The 25,240-nt window shown below is 42.4% G+C and overlaps 1 protein-coding gene across 1 annotated transcript in view; it reads left to right on the forward strand.

The window, feature by feature from the left end:
- SYT2 (synaptotagmin 2) overlaps positions 1-25,240 on the forward strand; it is a 476,939-nt gene that overhangs the window by 300,294 nt on the left and 151,405 nt on the right. Inside the window, exon 6 of the mRNA XM_075853527.1 lies at positions 16,929-17,096. Within this exon, the coding sequence (XP_075709642.1) occupies positions 16,929-17,096 (168 nt within the window). The remainder of the gene's footprint in view (positions 1-16,928; positions 17,097-25,240) is intronic.

Below are 25,240 nucleotides of genomic sequence, written 5' to 3' on the forward strand. Positions count from 1 at the left end.
CAAACAACAGGCATCCATTTGCATAGCTTTAGGTGTTTTGTCAGGATGTGTGGGCAATTACTTCTAACCCTAAGTGAGAATGCTATCTAAGGCTAGATACAGGCTCTGGTGACAATCAACACATCTAGCACCTTGGTGAGGAAAGGGCCAATTAAACATTTGTCAGACAGTGGACGTCCTTTGATGGCCAAAAATCTGCATTTCTTAGGTAAATCAGATGTATCTTCTTTGTCAGGACTTATGAACTGACCTCTTAATTTTGATGATATTACCTATAACACCACAAAAGATGTTACTGGATTGCTACAGGAGATTATAATATCGTCCGCGTATAGGCCAATTGCATATTTATTTCGGCCACATTTTATGCCCTCTATTTCCTTATTAGACCTGATTGCTTGGGCGAGAGGCTCAACAAAGATGTTAAAGATTAGTGGTGAAAGTGGGCAACCCTGTCTAGTACCTTTTATAATATAAATTGGTTTCGAATTAAAGCCAGCGTTAAGTACTTTTGCTGTCGGAGGGGTATATAGAGAAAGTACTGCATCTAAGAAGAAGCCCGAAAAACCAAATCACTCTAGAGAAGCTCTCTGGAATCCCCCAATGGACCCTATCAAACGCCTTTTCGGCATCAAGAGAAAAAACATTGGGGACCCCTGACAGATTCTATAATTCCACCAAATCGATGACTCTTCTTGTTGCATCTCGCACCTGTTTTTTTGGTAGAAACCCTACCTGATCCGAACAAATTATCGATGAAATAACTGTAGATAGCCTATTAGCCAGAATAGATGAAAACATTTTTAAATCCTCATTTAACAGGCTAATACACCTGTAACTTTCTGGATTTAGAGGATTCTTTCCCTCTTTATAGATATAGAGCCTGCAACATTTCTTTGGGGATATTCCCCTTCCCCTAAAATGATTAAACGTAGACGTAAGGTAGGGAACTAGGAGATTTTTAAAAGTCCCATAATAATCATTTATAAATCCATCCGGGCCAGGGGCCTTTTATTCTATTTTAGGTGATCAATTTCCTCCCTTACCTTCATATTTTAAATTTCACAGTTTAGCCCAGCCTTTTGCTTACCATCTAGCACTAGCAAGTCTATAGAATCTAGAAAAGCATTTATAATATCAGCCAAATTGATAGTTTTTTACCGCTCAGACGGTTCTGAATGTAAAGTCTGAAGTGTCCATCAAGGGTTTGACCTTCCCCCAGCTAGCATGCAGAAAGAATGATCCAATCACGCGCAGCACATGGAAGCACTTCTGTTTGTCGCGCGTGATTCGCGCGTGATTCACGCAACAGTAGATAAAGAACTGAAGGAAAAAAATAAAAGCACTTCCTAAATTTATTTTTCTAAACATCAAAACCGCGTGTCATAAGGATGGCATATGCGTGAAAATCACGCAGCCACGCAGCAAACACTGATGACACACGGAACTGCAACGCACACAAAAACGCAGCATTTGTTTGCGCGCGCAAAACGCACACGTTTGTGTGAATAAGGCCTAAGGCAAATTTATCTAGTAAATGCTGAGATGACGTTTTTTTTTTCATATCCCCAGTTACCCATCCCCACTGTTTGAACAAATACCAAGCCTGTTCAGGTTTATAGCAGACATGGTTAGTCTATCCTTTGGAGAAGAGCAGATTTGTCGGGAATCCCCAGCTATACCGTAGCGACTTGTTCCTAAGAAGTTTTGTGACTTCTCCAAATTCTCTTCCTTTTGCAAGGGTAGCTGCTGAGACATCTAGGAAGATTTTGATGTTTTTAAATTTTTACAACCAGTCCGTTTTGACACGTGAAAGATTAACAAATTCATCCTTAATGTGAGAGAAGTGAACTTCTACTATCACGTTTCAGACAGCAGAGGGTGGGGCTTTCTCAGATTTATTAATCTTATGTGCACGATCAATCACGAGATCCATATCAAAAGCGTCTGGGGGCACAGCTGTCATCAGGACCCAGATATAGCTTAATAGATCTTTATACATGATGGATTGTGATGCTCCTCTCAGGCGATAGTTATTCTGTCTAGCCCTATCTTCCATATCCATAAGTTTAAGGGAATTGGATTCCACTTTTATTTGCAGCTCTTTGTTTACATCTATTAGTAAGTTACAAGTTTTGGTCAATTCCATAGGATGGATTTCTGCTGTTGAAATACGTCTCCTAGCCATGTTATTTCTTGTTTTATTTCTTTGCACATGACATTCATATTTGAATGAATGTATGTATGGAAAGTATTGAGTATCCGCTGTAGCATTGCCTCAGTTAAGGGATTGGATCCAGGTATTACTGAGTCTCTCCGGCTGGTGTGGCTAGTATTAGTGAGGTCTTCCGCCGAGGATGTTTTTGAATTAGTGGAGAGGTTTAAAGTGTCATTGGAGGAAACCGCAGAGGTATTGGTATTGTGTACCTATCCGGGAGTCGTTTGTTTTAGTTCTTAGGGATAGAAATATTCTTTTAGATTTGATGTTTTTTGGGCACTTTTCCTAGTACGACCCATCTTGTTATAGCCGTACATTTGGAGGGGCTGCTTGAATAGCCCTATACACACTTTCATCCTATTTTTTTTATTTATTTTACACTGGAATTCAGTGAGGCTCATAGTGAGTCCTTCCACAGATATATCCCATATTACTGGAACACTCTAGCAGAATTGAAGAGAGAGTCAGGCTGGACAGACCAAGGAAGAGTTGTTAGTTTCTCAAATTTTTATGTTTTAGTTTGCAATGTTATAGAGGCTCTGTCACCACATTATAAGTGCCCTATCCCCTACATAAGGAGATCGGCGCTATAATGTAGGTGACAGAAGTGCTTTTTATTTAGAAAAACAATAAATTTTTACCACTTTATGGGTGATTTTTAACTTTATGCTAATGCATTTCTTAATGCCCAAGTGGGCGTGTTTTTACTTTAGACCAAGTGGCTATTGTACAAAGGAGTGTATGACGCTGACCAATCAGTGACCAATCAGCGTCATATACTTCTCTCCACAACGCCCACTTCGCTGCTGCAATCTACATTACAGCGCCGATCACATCATGTACAATATAGACCACTTATAATGTGGTGACATTGCCTCTTTAACTTGCCTGATGAAGGAGCCTGTGTGCTCTGAAAGCTTGCATATAGAGCTTTTATGGTTAGCCAATAAAGGTATCATACCTACTATACTTTTGTCTTTTTTGACACAGAAGTACTTAACATTGCATATTATTTCTGGCTAACACGGTACTACACTATTTTTTACTATGTTTTAGTTAAAGTTCATGTTAGCAGTGTTAATTTACAGAGAAAGATCAGATTTTAGTCACCTTAGAGCCAAGGTTTATATATTAGAGTTTATTGTAGTTCAATATAGTAACATAAATAGATATAAGTTTAGTCAGGAATGGGGGAAAGAAAGAAGATGTGGTCTGGAATTAAATTAATAAATAACTTTTATTGATCTGCATTAAAATTGTGAACGTTAAGAGTCCAATGGTGCAAAATGGTATGTGTGAGTGACCCCCAAACTCACATACCCTTGGCCTGAAATAATATAGTTAGTAATGTGTTGAGTATTTCCACTGTCACTATTGCTTAATTGCAGTCCACAAATCACTGAGCTATAGATATGGAATGAATCTCCAGAAGGAATGGAGTGGAGTCAAAATGTTAAATTATAGCAATAGGTTAGTTGGGAAAACTGGGTTATACTAGAAATTGAGCTAATAATGTGTATGATGGACTGTTGTGACCAGGCAGCAAAGTGGATTTCAAATTGGCCCTGACAGCAATGATTTATTGGTAACTAGTATTATATATTTTGAAGTACTACTACCAGACCTACTATGCTGACTGAACTACCGGGCAACGCGATTAGATTGTGCATGAGTTGTCATGTAGATAGAGATCGCTGCATAAATTGATACCATCTGGTTCAACAACCGTTCGTGATAGTAGTCTCAGCAGGGCTATGAGAAGTCCCCCAAGAGGATCTAGGAGCAGTCAGACATGATATCAAAATGTAGCTATGCTGTAAGTCAGGGCAAATGTTGCCAATAGTGTAACCTTGCGGTTTTACTGCACCAGGTTATGAATGTGCACTTATAATCTACACTCTCACGCCGGTGTATCCCCGTAGATCGGAGCAGCAGCGTGGGGAGCAGCTGAACTTATGACAGCACTCAGCTATCAGCCAGGAGGGCAAATATTGCCGATTGCATAGCTATGCAGTTTAATTGTGAGATGTGACTATACAATTGCTAGCTGCACCCTCACGCCGGTGTCCCCGTGTAACCGAGCAGCAGCGTGGGGAGCAACTGTAGCTGAATTTGTGACAGCACTCAGCTGTCAGCCAAGAGAATTGTCAGAACTCAAAGTCCGACTCTGCTATTAGCAGACTCAGACCCAGAATGTGTGCTTTAATTTAGGCAGAGCGATAGAGACCCCCGCACTGTGAGGCTGACGTATTGCCAAGCGGTTGTGTTACCGCACAGTGTGAGTATGCAACATGCACTGAACATCGGCGTAGATAGCAGCCGTAGCCGTACTTATCGCAACGCTCAGCAAGCAGCTGAGGCAGTATCAAAGGGCCGACCCGAAGTCTGACCCCGCTGTCAGCAGACTCAGGCAAAGCCTGAGCGCTGTATAGTGAGGCAGGTCGGCCAGTCACTCCGGCAATGTATCGCCAAGAGAATCCTGCAGGACAGTCGGTCCTGCAAGAGAAGCCCCCGCTTTACTGCCGTATTGAGCAGGGTGGCAGCAGTCAAATGACCGCGTGTGAAGTTCACTCACGGTCAGATTGGATTGTGGCCGCCAGTTAGAGCAGCGTACCCAGCTGCTGTGTGGAACACAGCGGGGAGTGTTGCTATCAGAGCCACTCTGCTAGCTAAAGGACTGACAGTTGTCAACAGTATGGTGAGAACGTGTGAAATTATTGAACAGTTAGTCTGCAACTTGGGCACATGTTGCACCATGGACATTTAAAAAGTGCTAAGCACCCGACGCGCGTTTCGCCAGCATTCTGGCTTCTTCCAGGGGTCGTCCCCTGGAAGAAGCCAGAATGCTGGCGAAACGCGCGTCGGGTGCTTAGCACTTTTTAAATGTCCATGGTGCAACATGTGCCCAAGTTGCAGACTAACTGTTCAATAATTTCACACGTTCTCACCATACTGTTGACAACTGTCAGTCCTTTAGCTAGCAGAGTGGCTCTGATAGCAACACGCCCCGCCGTGTTCCACACAGCAGCTGGGTACGCTGCTCTAACTGGCGGCCACAATCCAATCTGACCGTGAGTGAACTTCACACGCGCTCATTTGACTGCTGCCACCCTGCTCAATACGGCAGTAAAGCGGGGGCTTCTCTTGCAGGACCGACTGTCCTGCAGGATTCTCTTGGCGATACATTGCCGGAGTGACTGGCCGACCTGCCTCACTATACAGCGCTCAGGCTTTGCCTGAGTCTGCTGACAGCGGGGTCAGACTTCGGGTCGGCCCTTTGATACTGCCTCAGCTGCTTGCTGAGCGTTGCGATAAGTACGGCTACGGCTGCTATCTACGCCGATGTTTAGTGCATGTTGCATACTCACACTGTGCGGTAACACAACCGCTTGGCAATACGTCAGCCTCACAGTGCGGGGGTCTCTATCGCTCTGCCTAAATTAAAGCACACATTCTGGGTCTGAGTCTGCTAATAGCAGAGTCGGACTTTGAGTTCTGACAATTCTCTTGGCTGACAGCTGAGTGCTGTCACAAATTCAGCTACAGTTGCTCCCCACGCTGCTGCTCGGTTACACGGGGACACCGGCGTGAGGGTGCAGCTATCAATTGTATAGTCACATCTCACAATTAAACTGCATAGCTATGCAATCGGCAATATTTGCCCTCCTGGCTGATAGCTGAGTGCTGTCATAAGTTCAGCTGCTCCCCACGCTGCTGCTCCGATCTACGGGGATACACCGGCGTGAGAGTGTAGATTATAAGTGCACATTCATAACCTGGTGCAGTAAAACCGCAAGGTTACACTATTGGCAACATTTGCCCTGACTTACAGCATAGCTACATTTTGATATCATGTCTGACTGCTCCTAGATCCTCTTGGGGGACTTCTCATAGCCCTGCTGAGACTACTATCACGAACGGTTGTTGAACCAGATGGTATCAATTTATGCAGCGATCTCTATCTACATGACAACTCATGCACAATCTAATCGCGTTGCCCGGTAGTTCAGTCAGCATAGTAGGTCTGGTAGTAGTACTTCAAAATATATAATACTAGTTACCAATAAATCATTGCTGTCAGGGCCAATTTGAAATCCACTTTGCTGCCTGGTCACAACAGTCCATCATACACATTATTAGCTCAATTTCTAGTATAACCTAGTTTTCCCAACTAACCTATTGCTATAATTTAACATTTTGACTCCACTCCATTCCTTCTGGAGATTCATTCCATATCTATAGCTCAGTGATTTGTGGACTGCAATTAAGCAATAGTGACAGTGGAAATACTCAACACATTACTAACTATATTATTTCAGGCCAAGGGTATGTGAGTTTGGGGGTCACTCACACATACCATTTTGCACCATTGGACTCTTAACATTCACAATTTTAATGCAGATCAATAAAAGTTATTTATTAATTTAATTCCAGACCACATCTTCTTTCTTTCCCCCATTCCTGACTAAACTTAGCTCTATACGGTGGTGCACACCAATGTGGTCCCCCTGACCTATTTTTCTCCAGTGAGATAGGTGATCTTCACCATTCGCTACATAAATAGATATAACACTAGACTTATGTGGAAGTAATTGCATGTAGAAGTAATTAGGATAGTAATTTGGCTGCCTAGCTTATTAGTAGACTATTACTTTTTTCCCATAGGTTGAACACTGCTTTTCCTGGGATTCCCCAGCTCTATATTTGTCTGTACTGCTGTGGATTGCCACACTTCTGAGTGCAGCTTCCACTAGTCCTACACCTAGTTGTGCTCAGCTACTCCGCTCCTCAACGCTACTTTGCTCCTCGCAGCATCTGACCACTCTCTCCCCTTTGTACGTGGCACATCTATGAGTAGCGCGACTAAGAGCACCTGTACATCCTGCACCTCTCAGTGTCTCAACCTCTCTCACAGTCTGGTTGTCCTAGAATACTCCCAATCCAAATCACAGACTCCCACAGTCTTTATTTTATGGTCTGCCCACTCTGTCCGCTCTTCCCCGCTCTGTCCGAGTGATCAAACGTTAACATTAGCGATCGTATGCTGTATCACCAACTCTCTCCTGTCTCTCTTCTGTCTGCCTTCTCTCCGCACACCTCCTTCTTTATTCAGTGCGAGTTACCCCGCTTATCTTCATTTGTGTCTCAGCTCTTCTCCGTCACTGCCTCTTCTCTAGTCTCTCCAGTCTCAGAGTGTCTGATGTCGGCGTCACATCGTGGCCCACTGTCTATCCACATCATGTGTAATCCTGTCTGATGGGGCCTGTATCTAACCTACTCCCTGTTAGGCTTAGATACAGGGCCACAGCATACAGTAATCTAATACAGTATAAGATTGCAGTCTGCCGGGGCCCTGTATCTAAGCCTACTATGTGGTACGCTTAGATACAGGGCCCATCAGACAGGATTACACATGGGCCATTTATCTAAGCCGCGATAGGATTAGATACATGGGCCAGCAGACAGGATCACACATGGGCCCTGTATCTAAGATTACCACATGGTAGGCTTAGATACAGGGCCCAATTGTGATACTGTCTGCTGGGGCCCTGTATCTAAGCCTACCACAAGGTAGGCTCAGATACAGGCCCAGCAGACAAGATCACACTATGTTATCCTGTCTAATGGGCACTGTATCTAAGCCTACCACGTGGTGGGTTTAGATACAGGGCCCCTGCAGACAGTTATGTTATACTTATCCTCCTCTTCGGCCCCGGGCGCAGCGGAGGTCCTGATGGCATCCAGCATCGCGACATTGTGCGTGGCGCACTGCGTCGTGACGTCATGACGCAGAAAGACGCCAGAACCTGCTGTGCTCGCTAACAAGGAGAGTAAGTATATTGTTTTTACTATAGTAACAGGGGCCCATGTACTTTATTACATAGGCCCCTGTTACTATAGTAACTTTTTATACTCCTGGTGCAGGGGGGCTGCAGGTCCCCCTGGCTTCTGGGCCCAGTCGCATTTGCGACCACTGCGACCCCTATAGCTATGCCACTGGGTATGAGGAAAGATTAAAATAATTAACCTATTTTGCCTTGAAAAAAGATGACTAACGGGACATGATTAACCTGTACAAATATATGAATTGCCCATACAACAAATATGGTGATAACCTGTTACATGTAAAATCCTCTCAAAAGACAAGGTGGCACTCCCTTTGTCTGGAGAACAAAATGTTCAATCTCTAGAGGCAAGCACAGTCGTACCCCTTCCACAATGGAAGACACCATCCTTATTTGGCTGACAAGGGTTCTCTGGGGCTGTCTTAATGTTTGTTAGGGCATAACAGTGGTACGGATGTAAAAAATTGAAAAAAAAGTAAACGTAAAAAATAACTTAAAAGACCATTATATGCCATATATATTATAAGCAGAATGTTCTCAAGGTCAAATATCGCTTGATTCTAAAGAGGTTAAAAGAATATGTACAGTTTGCAACCAACATGGTTTGTTTATTATTTATAACCATAGAGAATATTCAGTACAAAATACATAGGTTTTCCCTCTCTTTTCTGATGGAGATAGGCAAGTATATGTCAGCCCCATCGAGATTGAATGCTGCAGGGTACATGCTTGTCCGCCACCTCTTTTACGCTTCTCGCTACGATCATGCAGTGAGGAGGAACGGGGGCTCTGGACCCCTGTTCTACTAATCGGTGGTTGTCCCATCGGTTAAACTCCCAGTGATCAGACATTTATCAACTATCTCGTGGATAGGAGATAAATGTCAATTGTCGGGAAGCCTCTTTAAAGTGCATTGGCCTGCTATGCTGTAGTCTTCTTTCCTCTCTTCCTTGTCACGGCCCTGGGGTATGTGGACCCACAGTGGCAGCTGCCCAAACAGTCTATGCAAAAGTCTTTAGCACAAGAGTACCTGTAAATGTTCAGACAGACACGAGGTGTAGCAGACGTTTTGGCTCAGATGATGCTTGGTGTGGCAGATGACACTGGACGTGGCAGATAGTAAACAAATTATCCACAGCACTCACTTGATCGGAAAATCCACTTGATTTCAAAGGGATGCAATTTCCATGTCCAGAGATCCCTTCCGGACGGGCGATTAGTATGAAAAACTTGAGGACAGCATCCGTATGGCAAAGGTGTAAAAGTGTTTTATTAACACATCCCAAATATTAAGAGCTACGTTTCGATGGCTAACACCAAGCCACGCCTTAGTAAGGTATGCTGTCAATCAGACGGCGGCCATTACTAAGGCAGTAGTAATAAAAAAAACACAGACACAGGAATAATATTTTATTGAAATAAAACACCCCACACACAACCCTCATTTAACCATTTTAATAAAAATAAAAAAAATCGTCATCGAAGTAGTCCTCAAATCCAAAGTAGAACCTTTAAAGAAACACAAAAAAACCATTAGTAACACATAAAAAAGCAAAACAATTATTATACTTGCGGTACAGCGCTGCACCCACTATATCATCCAGCTGTCAACCATGAATTAGGACAGTGACAGCTCTAAGCTCTCATTGGTTAGTTTACATCAAGTGGTCCCAGGTTAACTCAGTCCATTTCCTTACATTTTAACACCTTTGTGCACCACGACGTAATAGCACGTGGTGGTGCGGGGGGTGATTAATGGAGCGGGCTCACGCGCTGAGCCCACTCCATACTCTGCTGGTGTCAGCTGTGTTTTACAGCTGACACCATGGACTAACGGCCAGGAACATCGATCGCGCTGTTCCTAACCATTTAATTCAACTAGTTTGGGGTTAGGCAAAAAAGAGGGGGGATTTGCCATTATTTACAGCCAGTTACGAGAGTATTAGATAAGATAAAAGATAGCTTTTATTGAGTATAATTAAATAGGTAAATAAACCAAAAACAATAGACTGCACCAATCAGAGATCCGGAAGTGCGCGCCTGCGCACAAGAAGTCCGTGTACATCGAGAAAAGAGAAGTACGAAAAAGCAGAAAGTGCGCATGTCACTGCACTACAGCATAGAGCCAGAATAAAACGGCATCCATATATTTAGTTTGATGGATGCCGTTTTATTCTGGCTCTATGCTGTTCTATCTTACCTACCTGTTGGTTATCTCCAGCGACACTCTAAGTGCAGTGACGTGCGCGCTTTCTGCTTTTTCTTTCTTCTTTTTTATCGATGTACACAGATTTCTTGTGCGCAGGCGCGCACTCCCGGATCTCTGATTGGTGCAGTCTATTGGCCATGCTGATTGGCCTTACGACCCGCTCGTCTTACTGATGACGGCTGGTCTGTTTAACCTCTTTTCATTGGGTCCCTGCGGACTGACGTCCACTGTCATGGCGGCCCGAGACTTTAAAGAGGGTGGATTGACAACACGCCGTCAGTAGCCCCATTTGAACCCCTGAGGACGCTACGTTTGTAGCGAAACATGTCGGGGGGCTTCTTGCTATGTTTTAAACGCAATGTCTCACTGACTGTCAGCCACTGTTACTATCCTATTCAGTTATTAGAGCGTACTGCAGACGCTGTTCAAATACTGACCAATTACACTGTACGGACTGATTGCATCTGAAGTATGCAAAACTCCTACTGCCAGTGAGCATTGGCTAATTTTTAACTAGTGTGTCGTTTTGTTTTTGGTTTATTTACCTATTTAATTATACTCAATAAAAGCTATATTTTATCTTATCTAATACTCTTGTAACTGGCTGGAAATAAGGGCAAATCCCCCCTCTTTTTTGCCTAACCGCAAACTAGTTGAATTTTATGACAGTATTGTGCCTGCCAGCCAGCTGGTCCTCCTTTTCTCTTTTTCTGCTAGATGTTCCTGGACATTTAACCCATCGAATGCTGACAGCTCATCAGCGCCCCCACAATGCAATTGTGGGTTGCCGATGGCTGTATTTGCAGCCCAGGGGCCTAATGAAGGTCCCCAGGACTGCTTTCACTCTGCCTCTGTTAAAGAGGTTTGCCATCAGGGACATTTATGACATATCCACAGGATATGCCATAAATGTCAGCTAGATGCGGGTCTCTGGGACCCGCACCTATCACTAGAACAGGGCCCCCTAAACCCCATTTTACCTTTCTGTGTTTCTGTTGACGCTTGTAATTTTCACTGTCTTTGGGCCCTAGGGTTTCTGACAATGGATATTCCCCGCCTAGTGTTTCGGATCATGCGCCCCTATAGGCAATATTTCATTTATATGACCGACAAGCCAGTAAACTGAATTGGAGAGTTCACCCATTTTGGTTATCTGGCAGCAACCTGTAAAGACATGGAAAGGGCTTTTATTAATGAGCCTTCTGAGGAGAATTGATTACAATGGCAGCAGGCAGGTAGATTATACTTGTTACATCTTAAAGAAAAAGGGGATAGGAAATAATTTTTTCTTAAACAAAATGCCTTTGAGCTTGGAAATCAGTCTAGTAGATTATTATCGCACATAGTGCACTCTAGTCAGTCATCTCCTGCCATTCTGCAAATTCTGGATGAGGGACATCAAGAACTTAGCGATGCTGAACAGATTGGAAACAGATTTCATCGGTTTTATACTAAATTATACACCTCCCAGAGTGAGTACTCGGATGATTCATTGTCTGATTATTTGGAAGGGATTACATTTCCGCAGTTGTCCATGGAGCACAGAGATCGATTAGATGAGGCTATTACGCTAGAAGAATTGCAGATGGCTATGAAGGATTTGGCTAATGGGAAATCGCCTGGACCTGATGGGATTCCCTTAGAGGTGTATTACAGATATTTGGAGATTATTGGTCCCGAGTTGCTTCAGATGTATACAGAAGCTTTTGAATTGGGTACTTTGCCCATATCCTTATATGAAGCTACTATTATAATTTTGCTGAAACCTGAAAAAAATCCCTTGGAGTGTGGGTCATATAGACCAATTTCTTTACTCAATTTAGATTATAAAATATTGACAAAAATTTTGGCAAATAGACTTAATCCTATTATCACCTCGTTAATACATCAGAATCAATCGGACTTTATTCCCTGGAGCTCCACTTCGGGGAATATCCGCAGGCGGTTTCACAGGTAGGGGGGAATTTGTGCAAACATTGGGCATTTGCGTCTCTTGACGTGGCCAAGTCCTTTGACTCCGTGGAATGGAGATATCTGCAAGTGGTGTTGACACAATTTGGATTTGGATCTGGCTTTTCCAAATGGATTTCCATCTTATATAAGACCCCAGGGCAAATCTCTTAGTAAATGGTATGGGTACAGCCTTTTTTTTACCTAAGTAGCGGGACTAGACAGGGATGCCCGCTGTCCCCTCTTCTATTTGCTTTGGCTATAGAACCTCTTGCCATTCACATTCGCCAGGAGAATATATGTCGGGGAGTGCTAATTGGCAATAGAGAAAGCAGAATAGGTCTGTGTGCAGACGATCTCGTTCTCCATGTCCGATCTTCATGACACCCTTCCCAGGGCTATTGACATTGTGAACCGTTTTGGCCTCTATTCTGGCCTCCTGATCAACTGGGCTAAGTCGGCTCTGATGCCATTGTGGGAGGTGGACTGGCCAGATATTTATTATAATCTACCTGTGGTTACAAGCTTTAAATATCTGGGCATATATATCACAAAATACCCTGCTGAGTCTCATGGTAAGAATATATATCCCCTGGAGAATCTCTTTATTCAGAAATTTAGAACATGGAATACTTTGCCTTTATCAGTGGCGGGAAGGGTAAACTTGGTAAAGATGATCCTTTTACAGAAGGGATTATATTTACTGGAGCATGCTAATGGTCCTATTCCGAGATCATTCTTTGACAGGTTGCATTCCCTGGTAGCTAGTTTTGTATGGGGGAAATCTCGCAGGAAACTTGCTCTGTCCACACTCCAACGTCCCAAGGTTAAGGGTGGATTGGCACTGCCTGACTTCTATATTTACTTCCTGAGTGGCCAACTCCAATATTTGAAGGAATGGATTACCATGAGCCCGGAATCATTCTCAGAGTATACTTTGGGGCAAGTGATAGGACAATCTGTCCTGTGGCTTGTGCTGGAGAACCCCACTTTGTTCAGAGGGAAATTAACACTAGTTCATAGACTTGCACATCAGGTTTAGAAGGCAGCTAAACTGCTATGTGGTTTTGGGGATCTGGAGGGAGAGACTCCGTTGTGGGACAATCCCATGTTCCCGCACCTACAGATGTTGGAGGGGTCTGAGTTTTGGAAGTCCAACGGGATTATGTGTCTTGGGGATGTATATAGGGAAAGTGTGTTATTATCGTTTGCCCAGATGATGGAGCGCTATAACTTACATCGTACCCAATTCTTCAGATACTTACAATTACGACACGCATTAACCTCACAGTTCAGAACACAGTCCCAGTCTCTTTCGAAATTCCCGTTGATAGGAATTCTGAAGACACAGGGACCTAAGGGAATTATTTCGGCAATCTACACTAATCTTTTGAATGCAAAAACGTTGAGTACACTCTCTGTGCAGGCTGCATGGAAAAAAATTATCCCCAACTTATCCGAGGAGGATTTGTCAGAGGCCCTTGAGTCACATTTATTTGTTTCTCCTTCTGTCAATAACAGACTGTCCCAACTGTACATAATACACCAGAGTCACCTTTCCCCAACTTGTTTATACCGTATGGGTAAGCTGTCGCATACAGAATGCCATAGACAGTGGCGTAGCTATAGGGGTCGCAGCGGTCGCAATTGCGACCGGGCCCCGAAGCCAGGGGGCCCACGGCCCCCCGCACCACATCAATAAAAAGTTACTATAGTAACTCGGGGCGCAGGCCCCTGTTACTATAGTAACAGACTGTACTTACCTTCCTGGTTCCGGATCGCAGCGTAGTTCCTGACTTCAATCGCTGTGCGCAGCGCATGATGTCACAGCGCTATGCGCCGCGCACAACATCGAGAGGACAGAACTTCCGCCGCGGCTGAAGAGGAAGGTAAGATTAGTAGCCCTGACTGGCGGGGTCTGACTCCCGGGACCCGCCAATCAGCTGTTTTGTAGGGGCTGCAGCACTCGTACGAGAGCTGCTTCCCCTTCATTCCGGTCACTTCATTCCGGTCACACTGTGAATCGGTGTCGGCAATTCACAGTGTAAGCGAGTAAGTGAAATGAAGGGGAAGCAGCTCTCGTACGAGTGCTGCGGCCCCTTCAAAACAGCTGATTGGTGGGTCCCGGGAGACGGACCCCGACACATCAGCTATTGATGGCCTATCCTGAGGATAGACCATCAATGTTTAGGGACTGGGCAACCCCTTTAAGCCTACGATGTAGCAGGCTTATAGGGCCCATTAGACAGGATCACAGATTGTGTGATCCTGTCTGATGGGCCCTATATCTAAGCCAATCACATGGTAGGCTTAGATACAGGGCCCATGTGTGATCCTGTCTGATGGGCCCTGTATATAAGCCTACCACACTGTAGGTTTAGATACAGGGCCCCAGCACACAGTAATCTTATACTGTATAAGATTACTGTCTGCTGGACCCTGTATCTAAGCCTACCTTGTGGTAGGCTTAGATACAGGGTCCCACAGACAGTATAACACATGGGCCCTGTATCTAAGCCTAACACATATGTTACTAATCGTTTTTTTGTGTGTTTTCTTACAGGTTCGGTCGTTAGACTACGTCGGATTTCAGGACTACTTCGATGATGGCTTTTTTTTTTATTATCAATAAAATGGTTAATGAGGGTTGTGTGGGTTTTTTTATTTCAATAAAATATTTTTTCTATGTCTTTGTGTTTTTTTTTAAACTATATTACTACCGCCTTAGTAATGGCCGCCGGCTGATTTACAGCATCCATTGCTTTGGCGGGGCTTAGTGTAACCGATGCAGAGGCTAACACTAACGCCCTTTATTACCCCGGTACCCACCGCCACCAGGGGTGCTGGGAAGAGCCGGGTACCATCCATTACTTGACCATCTGTAGTGGTGGTCGGCCACTGGGGCGGCCACAGGCTGGTAATATCAGGAGGGGAAAGGCCAAAAACAGTGTCCCTTCCCGCCCTGGTGATGCTAGGCTGCTGCTTTATTGTATCTGGCTAGTTATGAAAAATGGGGGAGACCCCACGTCATTTAAAAAAAATTAAATAAAAAATAATTGGAAAGAACGATGTGGGGTCCCCCCCCCCCAATTTTCATAACCAGCCAGATACAACACAGCAGCAGCAGGCAGCATTACCAGGGTGGTAAGTGCCACTGTTTTTGGCCTTCCTCAACCTAATACTACCAGCCTGCGGCTGCCCCGGTGCCTGCCCGTCACTACAGATGGTCGGGTACTGGTTTGTACCCGGCTCTTCCCAGTACCCCTGGTGGCGGTGGGTACCGGGGTAATAATCGGGGTTAGTATTGGCCTTTACACCGGCTAACATTAAGCCCCGCCTTAGTAATAGAGGTTGTCAATCAGCCAGCGGCCATTACTAAGGCGGTGATAATAAAGTTTAAAAAGATACAAGCACATAAAAAAAATATTTTATTGAAATAAAGAAACACAACCCCCGTTAACCATTTTATTGAGAATAAAAAAACGCCGTCATTGAAGTCCTCGTATCCGAAGTCCAACAACTGAACTTGTAAAAAAACACAAACACACAAAAATAATCAGTAACACATAAAGAAGCAAAATTATTATTCTTACGTTTCCTGGGTCCAGCGCTGGAGCCGCAATGTCAGCGAGCTGGGCCCTATATCTAATCCAATCATGTGTGATACTGTCTGCTGAGTCCTGTATCTAATCCGATCATGTGTGATACTGTCTGCTGGGCCACTGTATCTAATCCTATCATGTGTGATACTGCCTTCTGAGCCACTGTATCTAATCCTATCATGTGTGATACTGTCTGCTGAGCCACTGTATCTAATCCTATCATGTGTGATACTGTCTGCTGAGCCACTGTATCTAATCCTATCATGTGTGATACTGTCTGCTGAGCCACTGTATCTAATCCTATCATGTGCGATACTGTCTACTGTGCCCTATATCTAATCCTATCATGTGTGATACTGTCTGCTGAGCCACTGTATCTAATCCTATCATGTGTGATACTGTCTGCTGAGCCACTGTATCTAATCCTATCTATAGTTGATAGGGTCGTAGTGCTATAGATATGCTATGCTGTCTCATATATACACATACATATTTTTTTGGGCGGACACATATGTATTGGGGCTGTTTCCCCTGACATTTTAAGCCCTTAGTGACACCCCTGGCTGCTAGTGCTGCATTGTTGGGTCACTTAGGAGACCCAGCGATGCAGCTGAAAGCTGCGGACCGTCGGCCATGAGAAGTTGCGGGGGGGCCCAATAAGAACTTTTGCATCGGGGCCCATGAGCCTTTAGCTACGCCCCTGGCCATAGATGTCAATCTCCGAGGGCTAACTTCATACACCTTATTTGGGGGTGCACGTGTATTAGCTCCTTCTGGGATAAGGTCATAGAGGTCTTGACTGGTATTGTATCGGCACCTATACCCAAAACCCCGGAGATTTGTTTGTTGGGCTTGCTGCAGGAGGAGAGTTGGCCATTTCATAGTCAAATATTTCTCAGAGACAGGGCCAATCATTATTTTTGAGGAAGGGTTTTAGTTACTAATGGGACATACCCATATTTCCCACTGTTGAGAAATGACGCCAGGGAGAAAGATGGCAGCCCTAAATTAAGACAGTTGTTCCCATACATTCTACATTACGAATTTATGAAAAGGTGCCAGAGACAAGTAATGCATTAACAGGTTTTTTTTTTTTTTAACAGATTCAAGTCGGTGTCATACAGGCCACTGAACTACCTGCATTGGATATGGGAGGAACATCAGATCCTTATGTAAAGATTACCTTTTTACCAGACAAGAAGAAGAAGTATGAAACGAAAGTTCATCGCAAGACACTTAACCCAATTTTTAATGAAACATTCACTTTTAAGGTAAAACAATCATATTACATATGAATATATTATATAACGTATATCAAATTGCAAGATGGGAAATACTGTTATGTTAAGAAAAAAATATTGTCACATAATTGAAACAACAAATTAGGTAAAAAAGGAATACCAGCATGGTATAAGATTATATATACTAGACTCAGTTGATAAGACTGAAAGTTCATGGGTACGTCCGGAAATATTTTTCGAACAGTATTATTTCATCGGCCTTCGGTTCCTAAGATTTATATGTTGTTTATTAATGGGATACTGTTAGCTCCTTTTTCACTATTAAACCAATAAAGGCCCTAGATAAGGGACTTAAACTTATGTAAAAACATACATTTTTTCTGCTGTAATACTTATTTTTTCACAGAAAAGGTACTTTCCTCCCAAATGTAAATGAGGCAGCAAGTGCTTCTAGGGTGGTCCAAAGCCCGGCAAGTGCTCTGGCTCTCTTGCATAAGCCCTGCCAAAAACCTCAACCTTGGCTTTGATTGACGACTGCAGTGTTCGGCCGATAACAGCGGCAACAAAAGTATGTTTGTATATACAGTGAAGGAAATAAGTATTTGATCCCTTGCTGATTTTGTAAGTTTGCCCACTGTCAAAGACATGAACAGTCTAGAATTTTTAGGCTAGGTTAATTTTACCAGTGAGAGATAGATTATATAAAAAAAAACAAAAAACAGAAAATCACATTATATATCAAAATTATATATCAAAATTATATATATTTATTTGCATTGTGCACAGAGAAATAAGTATTTGATCCCTTTGGCAAACAAGACTTAATACTTGGGGGCAAAACCCTTGTTGGCAAGCACAGCAGTCAGACGTTTTTGGTAGTTGATGATGGGGTTTGCACACATGTTAGATGGAATTTTGGCCCACTCCTCTTTGCAGATCATCTGTAAATCATTAAGATTTCGAGGCTGTCGCTTGGCAACTCGGATCTTCAGCTCCCTCCATAAGTTTTCGATGGGATTAAGGTCTGGAGACTGGCTAGACCTTAATATGCTTCTTTTTGAGCCACTCCTTTGTTGCCTTGGCTGTATGTTTCGGGTCATTGTCGTGCTGGAAGACCCAGCCACGAGCCATTTTTAATGTCCTGGTGGAGGGAAGGAGGTTGTCACTCAGGATTTGACGGTACATGGCTCCATCCATTCTCCCATTGATGCGGTGAAGTAGTCCTGTGCCCTTAGCAGAGAAACACCCCCAAAACATAATGTTTCCACCTCCATGCTTGACAGTGGGGACGGTGTTCTTTGGCTCATAGGCAGCATTTCTCTTCCTCCAAACACGGCGAGTTGAGTTAATACCAAAGAGCTAAATTTTAGTCTCATCTGACCACAGCACCTTCTCCCAAACACTCTCAGAATCATCAAGATGTTCATTTGCAAACTTCAGACGGGCCTGTACATGTGCCTTCTTGAGCAGGGGGACCTTGCGGGCACTGCAGGATTTTAATCCATTACGGCGTAATGTGTTACAAATGGTTTTCTTGGTGACTGTGGTCCCAGCTGCCTTGAGATCAATAACAAGTTCCCCCCGTGTAGTTTTCGGCTGAGCTCTCACCTTCCTCAGGATCAAGGAGACCCCACGAGGTGAGATTTTGCATGGAGGCCCAGATCGATGTCGATTGACAGTCATTTTGTATGTCTTCCATTTTCTTACTATTGCACCAACAGTTGTCTCCTTCTCACCCAGCGTCTTACTTATGGTTTTGTAGCCCATTCCAGCCTTGTGCAGGTCTATGATCTTGTCCCTTATATCCTTAGAAAGCTCTTTGGTCTTGCCCATGTTGTAGAGGTTAGAGTCAGACTGATTAATTGAGTCTGTGGACAGGAGTCTTTTATACAGGTGACCATTTAAGACAGCTGTCTTTAATTCAGGCACCAAGTTGATTTGGAGCGTGTAACTGGTCTGGCGGAGGCTGAACTCTTAATGGTTGGTAGGGGATCAAATACTTATTTCTCTGTGCACAATGCAAATAAATAATAATTTTGACTATGTGATTTTCTTTTTTTTTTTTTATATATACTCTATCTCTCACTGGTAAAAGTAACCTAGCCTAAAAATGCTAGACTGTTCATGTCTTTGACAGTGGGCAAACTTGCAAAATCAGCAAGGGATCAAATACTTATTTCCTTCACTGTATGTTAAAGGGGTTGTCCGAGATAAAATGACTATGTGTTAATGTTTGTAATTTATTAATGTAATACATTTGTAATATACTTACATTTTCCAAAGTGGCCCCATTTGCAGATCCTGTCGTGGGGTACTTGACGGGTGACGTCACTCTTCTTTTCCGGGTATACGACACGTCACTTATGACGTGCTGTGTATGGGCTGTTCTGCTGTACAGCCCGTAACGCGCATGCGTGGTCCTTGCTGTTCTCGTGGTTCCTGCTGTTCTCGAGAGAAGAGCAGGACTGCACATGTGCGTTACAGGCGGTACGACCGAACAGCCCATACACGACAAGTGACGTGTCGGATTCCCGGAAAGGAATTGAAGATCAACACAGCGGCCAGAGAGTGACGTCACCCGTTATGTACCCCACGGCAGGATCTTTAAACAGGGCCACTTTGGAAAATGTAAGTATATTACAAATGTATTTACATTAATAAATTACAAGCATTAACACATAGTCATTTTATCTCGGACAACCCCTTTAAAGTCCCATACCCGCACTGTTATTGGTTTAATAGCAAAAAAGGAGCTGACATGCGGTTAATTGTAAGATGGTACATTTTAATTGGTTAATGATAAGTATGGGAGATTTTAGCTCTTTAATTAGTAAAGCAAAACTAAAAAAAAAACTGTAATTACATACAATCCTAAATTTAAAGAAACATGTAGAGGGAAACCATGTGAATCTCACTGGATTTTTATTTACAACTGTTTTTATTTTAGTGTACACAAAATGGAGAAATCATAGATGTTGTAGCGAATGGGATCAGAATAAATCCTTGGATCAATATCACATCTCCAGAGTCTAGTACTCATAACCTGTAATATTATATTTTTTAAGAAAGGTATCAAGGCGCTCCTTGAACTTGTTCAAAGTATCAGCCATCACAACATCCTGTGGCAGAGAGTTCCATAGTCTCACTGCTCTCACAGTAAAGAATCCCCGTCTGTGATGGTGGTGAAATATTTTCTCCTCTAGACGTAGAGGATGCCCCTTTGTCCTTGTAACAGGCCTAGGTGTAAAAACATCATTAGAAAGATCTCTGTATTGACCAATTACATATTTGTTCATTGTAATTAGATCGCCCCTAAGCAGTCTTTTTTCTAAACTGAATAGCCCCAAGTCTGATAACCTTTCTTGGTATTGCAATCCACACATTCCATAAATTACCTTGGTCGTCCTTCTTTGCACCCATTCTAGTTCAGCCATGTTCAGCCAGTTCTTATACACAGGTGCCCAAAATTGTACACAATATTTCACGTGTGGTCTGACTATGGAGGCAAAATGATGTTCTTGTCATGAGCATCAATGCCTCTGTTGATGCATCCCATGATTTTATTTACCTTGGCAGCAACTGCTTGGCACTGGTTGCTAAAGGTAAATCTATGTACTGTCCACCCATATGCCCAAATCTTTTTCAGTAGTAGTTTTACCCAGTGTTTTACCATTTTATGCTTAATTGTAAAATCTGTTTCCTCGGCCCAAGTGCATAACCTTATATTTATCCACATTAAACTTAATTTGCCATTTCTCTGCCAAACCCCCAGCTTCCCTAAATCCCTCTGTAGTATTACATTATCATCCTCTGTCTTGATTACTTTACAGCCCAGCATTTTCATTTTATATACCAAACTTTTATGTGGCACAGTATCAATAGCCTTACCCAAGTCCAGTCTAGAATTTACCTCCTCATAGAAGCCAATCAGATAGGTTTGACAGGACTGATCTCTCATAAACCCATTCTGATGCTGCGTTAACAGTTTATGTGCATTGTGATACTTGAGAATAGCATCTCTTAGAAAATCTGTGGCGGAACGGGTGACGGTTACAGGCATTGTACCCAGATGTTAACGCAATCATGGGCCAAAATATATTAGACTGAAATTTGTAATGGGTATGTCAACCGATACCCGCCCTCCAGTGATTTATCCAGCTTCCAAATCATAGGTGATAGATATATATATCTGAGAGAAAAGATGACACAAGAGACCATGCTTGTATGCTCAAAATCCTTCTCTGCTCTTTATTGATCCAAACAAGTATATAAGTATAATGACAGGAAAGGTGTAGGCTTTGGTTTCAGCCAATCATCTACAATATGATAATGACTCTGATTCAACCAATGAGAATATTTCAATGCATTATAATAATTCTTCACCCTCCAAGCCCCAGGTGGCCTGAACCTTGTCCCATGGGAAGACACACATTTCAGAGACACAAGTTAATTTGTCTCCTTCTTATCTCACTAGAGAATGGAGACTGCAGATAAGTTTAAATCATTTAAACAGAGGGCTGAATCCCCTTCCCTCATGGTAAACAATGTCATTGTTCATTCGGCCAAGGCTATTTGATCTGCTCCTTACAAGAGTAATAAAACATTAAATTCAAGAACACATAACAAAATTGCTTCAGGACGCTGCTGACATTTACTTTTTACTTATTAATCTCAAGATGGCTCCTTCAGGCCAAAAGATGGATTCCAACGATCCAAAATGGACGCCTACCATACAAGATGGAGTCCATGCAAAATGTTATCTTTTAAACATATTCTAATCACTTTCACACCAGATAAAGGTTAAGCCTGCCGCAAACCGTCGCACTCCCGCCATCCGGGTGCCATAGCTTAGATGGCGCCCGGTGCTAGATGGGGATATGTCCCCTAAAACTGCATTACGTTATGTTTGATAACCAGTTGTTTTATATTGTATTGTATTCAGTGCTGCTTCACTGTCCTCTCCCTCTAGGGTTAATCTTATACTGAAGGAGAATTAGTCACAGGCTGAGAGCGGGAACATGTGTAATCTAAATAAGAAAAAGGAGGGGGCCTGTTTCCTGAGTGAGGGATATAGCTGTGCTGGATGAGTTCTCAGTTGAGTTGCAGCCCAGGAGAGGATGAGATAGCAGTGTGAGCTGCCGGCAGGGGCTGTCTACCTCAGAGATGGTACCTGACCTAGGGACAGTAATAGAGGACAAGTGCTGGAGTCCCATCTAACTAAGGAGGATCTGGAGACACCCCAAAGGATGAAAGGTACAGTGGAGAGACCCCATAGTGAGGTAGCCTGTCCCATCCAGCCCAGAGTGGAGAAGCAGCGATGCATTGGTTCTGTGTGTGTCTGTCCCTGTTAATAAACGCGCCGCTGTGGCTTGTCCCCTGTTAATCTGAATCTATCGCCCACATTCTCTTGGCGTAAACCGACCCCCACTGACCCGGTTTCGCAACAAAATCTTCAAATATTTTACCCACAATGGAGGTTAATCTAACAGGTCTATAGTTTCTGGAATCACCTTTTGACCCCTTTTTGAATATTGGCACCACAATTGCTATTCACCAGTCCTGTGGAACAGACCCAGTCATGATGGAATCCTTAAATGTTAGAAATAAGGGTCTGTCTATCACCGTACTTAATTCCTGCAGAACGCGGGGATGTATACCATCCGGACCTGGTGCTTTGTCTATTTTAGTGTCTTTATGGTTAAGCAGGTAACATTTAATTTATAATTTACTTTATCCCTCTTCGTGACGTCTCACATTGGATTTTCATTTGTAAATACAGTAGAGAAAAAGATGTTTAGCCCCTTACAGACATTTGACGTATCCATACATCATAGCCGGGTAGGGAAAGTATGGAGCGGTCTCACGGGCTCAGCCTGCTCCATACAATGCGGGTTCAAATAGTAATGCATACAGTCAGCAATAAGATAGTTGCAGTGTTAAATTGACCCATTACAAGGGGATTACATAAAACAAAAGTAACAATAAAAAACGTATGAAATAACAAACTATGGTGACATAGTGAGAAAAATTTCAAATGCATGCAAGAAGTATGGTGCGTATACATAAGCAATTATATAAGACCAATGTTGGAGAGAGTAGCAATACCACCGAAATGTATAATAATATACATGGTATTTATACTAACAATAGTTCTGACTAGAAACTTTATTATATTTAGAGTGTAGCCAAATATCCCAATTTTGAAGGAACCGTGGAGACCTGCAATTGCTTTTTCAGACGTTCAATTGACATTTACCAAACTGATGATTTCTGCTAATGAAGGAATGTCGGAGTTTTTCCAATATTTTGCAATTTTTAGTCTAGTTGCTACTAATATATGGAAACTGACTGTCCTAAGGTAATTAAGAAATAAGTCAATGTCTATAGACAGTAAGAATTGTAAAGGGGATAGTGTAGTAATAATTTTGTTCACAACAGTACATTCTCACCATATATTTGTCATATCTGTCCAGCTCTCTGACATCTCCAACATTTACCCTCCGTTCCCACGTCTAGTTTTGGTTAAAAAAAAATATTTTTTTTGGGGGGGGGGGGGGGGGGGTTGTAGTACCATCTATAGAGGATACTTATGGAGTTCTCCATATGATTAGTGCATTCAGATTATTTGGATGGCAAACTGAATGCTTTATTCCACTTCTCAGCAGATACTGAAGTCTTGTAATCTGTTTCGATGTAAATATAAATGAGAGGGGGTCAATAATTAGTGCTTCTACTATTTCATGGTAAGATAAGGAAATTAATTTCTTTTGAATAGAAGAATGTAATAGGAGAGTAGTTAAGAATGGTGGTGGATCACAATGAGGGATGTTATGAGTGTAATAAAGTTAAGTAATTGTAAATATTTGTGAAGATCACATCTTGGTATAGTAAATCTATCCATCAATTTAGTGAAGGTCAATAGACCAGTAGAGTCAGTAACATCTCCCAAATGTATAATGCCACATGTTAATCAGTTCTCATAAGAGATGGGGATGCGAGAGAGCAGAAGCTTGACAGACCTTTTTTTAGTATTCATGCAATTCCAAACATTCAGTGCTGCTTTTAATGTGGGTGAAATCTTGGGTGTGGGTAATTTGAGTAAGTTCGTAGCTATAAAGTAACTTGGGAAATGTTATGGATCTGCTTTTCAATAGTCACCCAGTGTTTCGTGGAGTCATCTAACCACAATAGCCTTATTTGCTCAAAAATGCACGCATTATAGTATTGAATCACTGGAGGGCAATTCAAGCCTCCTTTTTGTATTGGTTGGAACACAATGTTTGCTTGAATTCTATGTTGTGCATTTTTCCATATAAACCTTAGAATTATCTGCTGTAGCTGTTTAAAGAATGGACAGATTTCAGAAGATATAGAGGATTTGAGGAATTTATAGAGGATATAGATATAGAGGATTTCATTAATTTGATTGATGATATACGACGTACCCACAATAACTCGAGTTGGGACATATGCTATAGGTCAGATTTAATTTTATTCAATAAATTCGTATAGTTTACCTGAAGTAAATGTTTGACAGGATATGTAAGGTGAATCTCAAGATATGTGATTGAAGTGTTATCCCACTGAAAAGGGTATTTACTACGAAGTTGGGAGTAAACATGGTTGGATAGTCCCATATTAAAGGGTTTGACATTAAGACATGTTTAGTTTGTAGTCAGAGATTTTGCTATAGGTGTTTATAGTATTCATAATCTCAGGTACTGATTCATTTGGAGTACCATAATATCATCAGCAAAAAAGTCCTCTTTTGTGGTCTAAGTTGTCCACTTTAATTCCAGAAATGTGGCAACGCTGCCGGGGGACAAAGAAGTCTAGTGCACAGTCTAACTTCATGAGGACATGACTCATTAAGTTTAATTAATATTATATATTATATATATATATATATATATATATATATATATATATATATATAATTTTTTATTATTTATTTATTTAAAAAAAAATTCTTTAAGTAATTTTTTATTGAAAATATTTTTCAATTTAGTTTACGATACAAACAAGAAATCCCAGAAGCTTCCAAACCCCCGGACCCAAAACAACAGCAAAATGTACTAATACTTTGGAATTACACAGCTATGAAGTCAGGTAATAGCACATTATACCTTCAGAAGAGTACAAAGCCCTGGCATCACTAGCAGACAGTAACCGCT

This window comes from Rhinoderma darwinii, chromosome 2 (genome assembly GCF_050947455.1).
Source record: "Rhinoderma darwinii isolate aRhiDar2 chromosome 2, aRhiDar2.hap1, whole genome shotgun sequence".
In the NCBI taxonomy this organism is placed as follows: domain Eukaryota; kingdom Metazoa; phylum Chordata; class Amphibia; order Anura; family Rhinodermatidae; genus Rhinoderma; species Rhinoderma darwinii.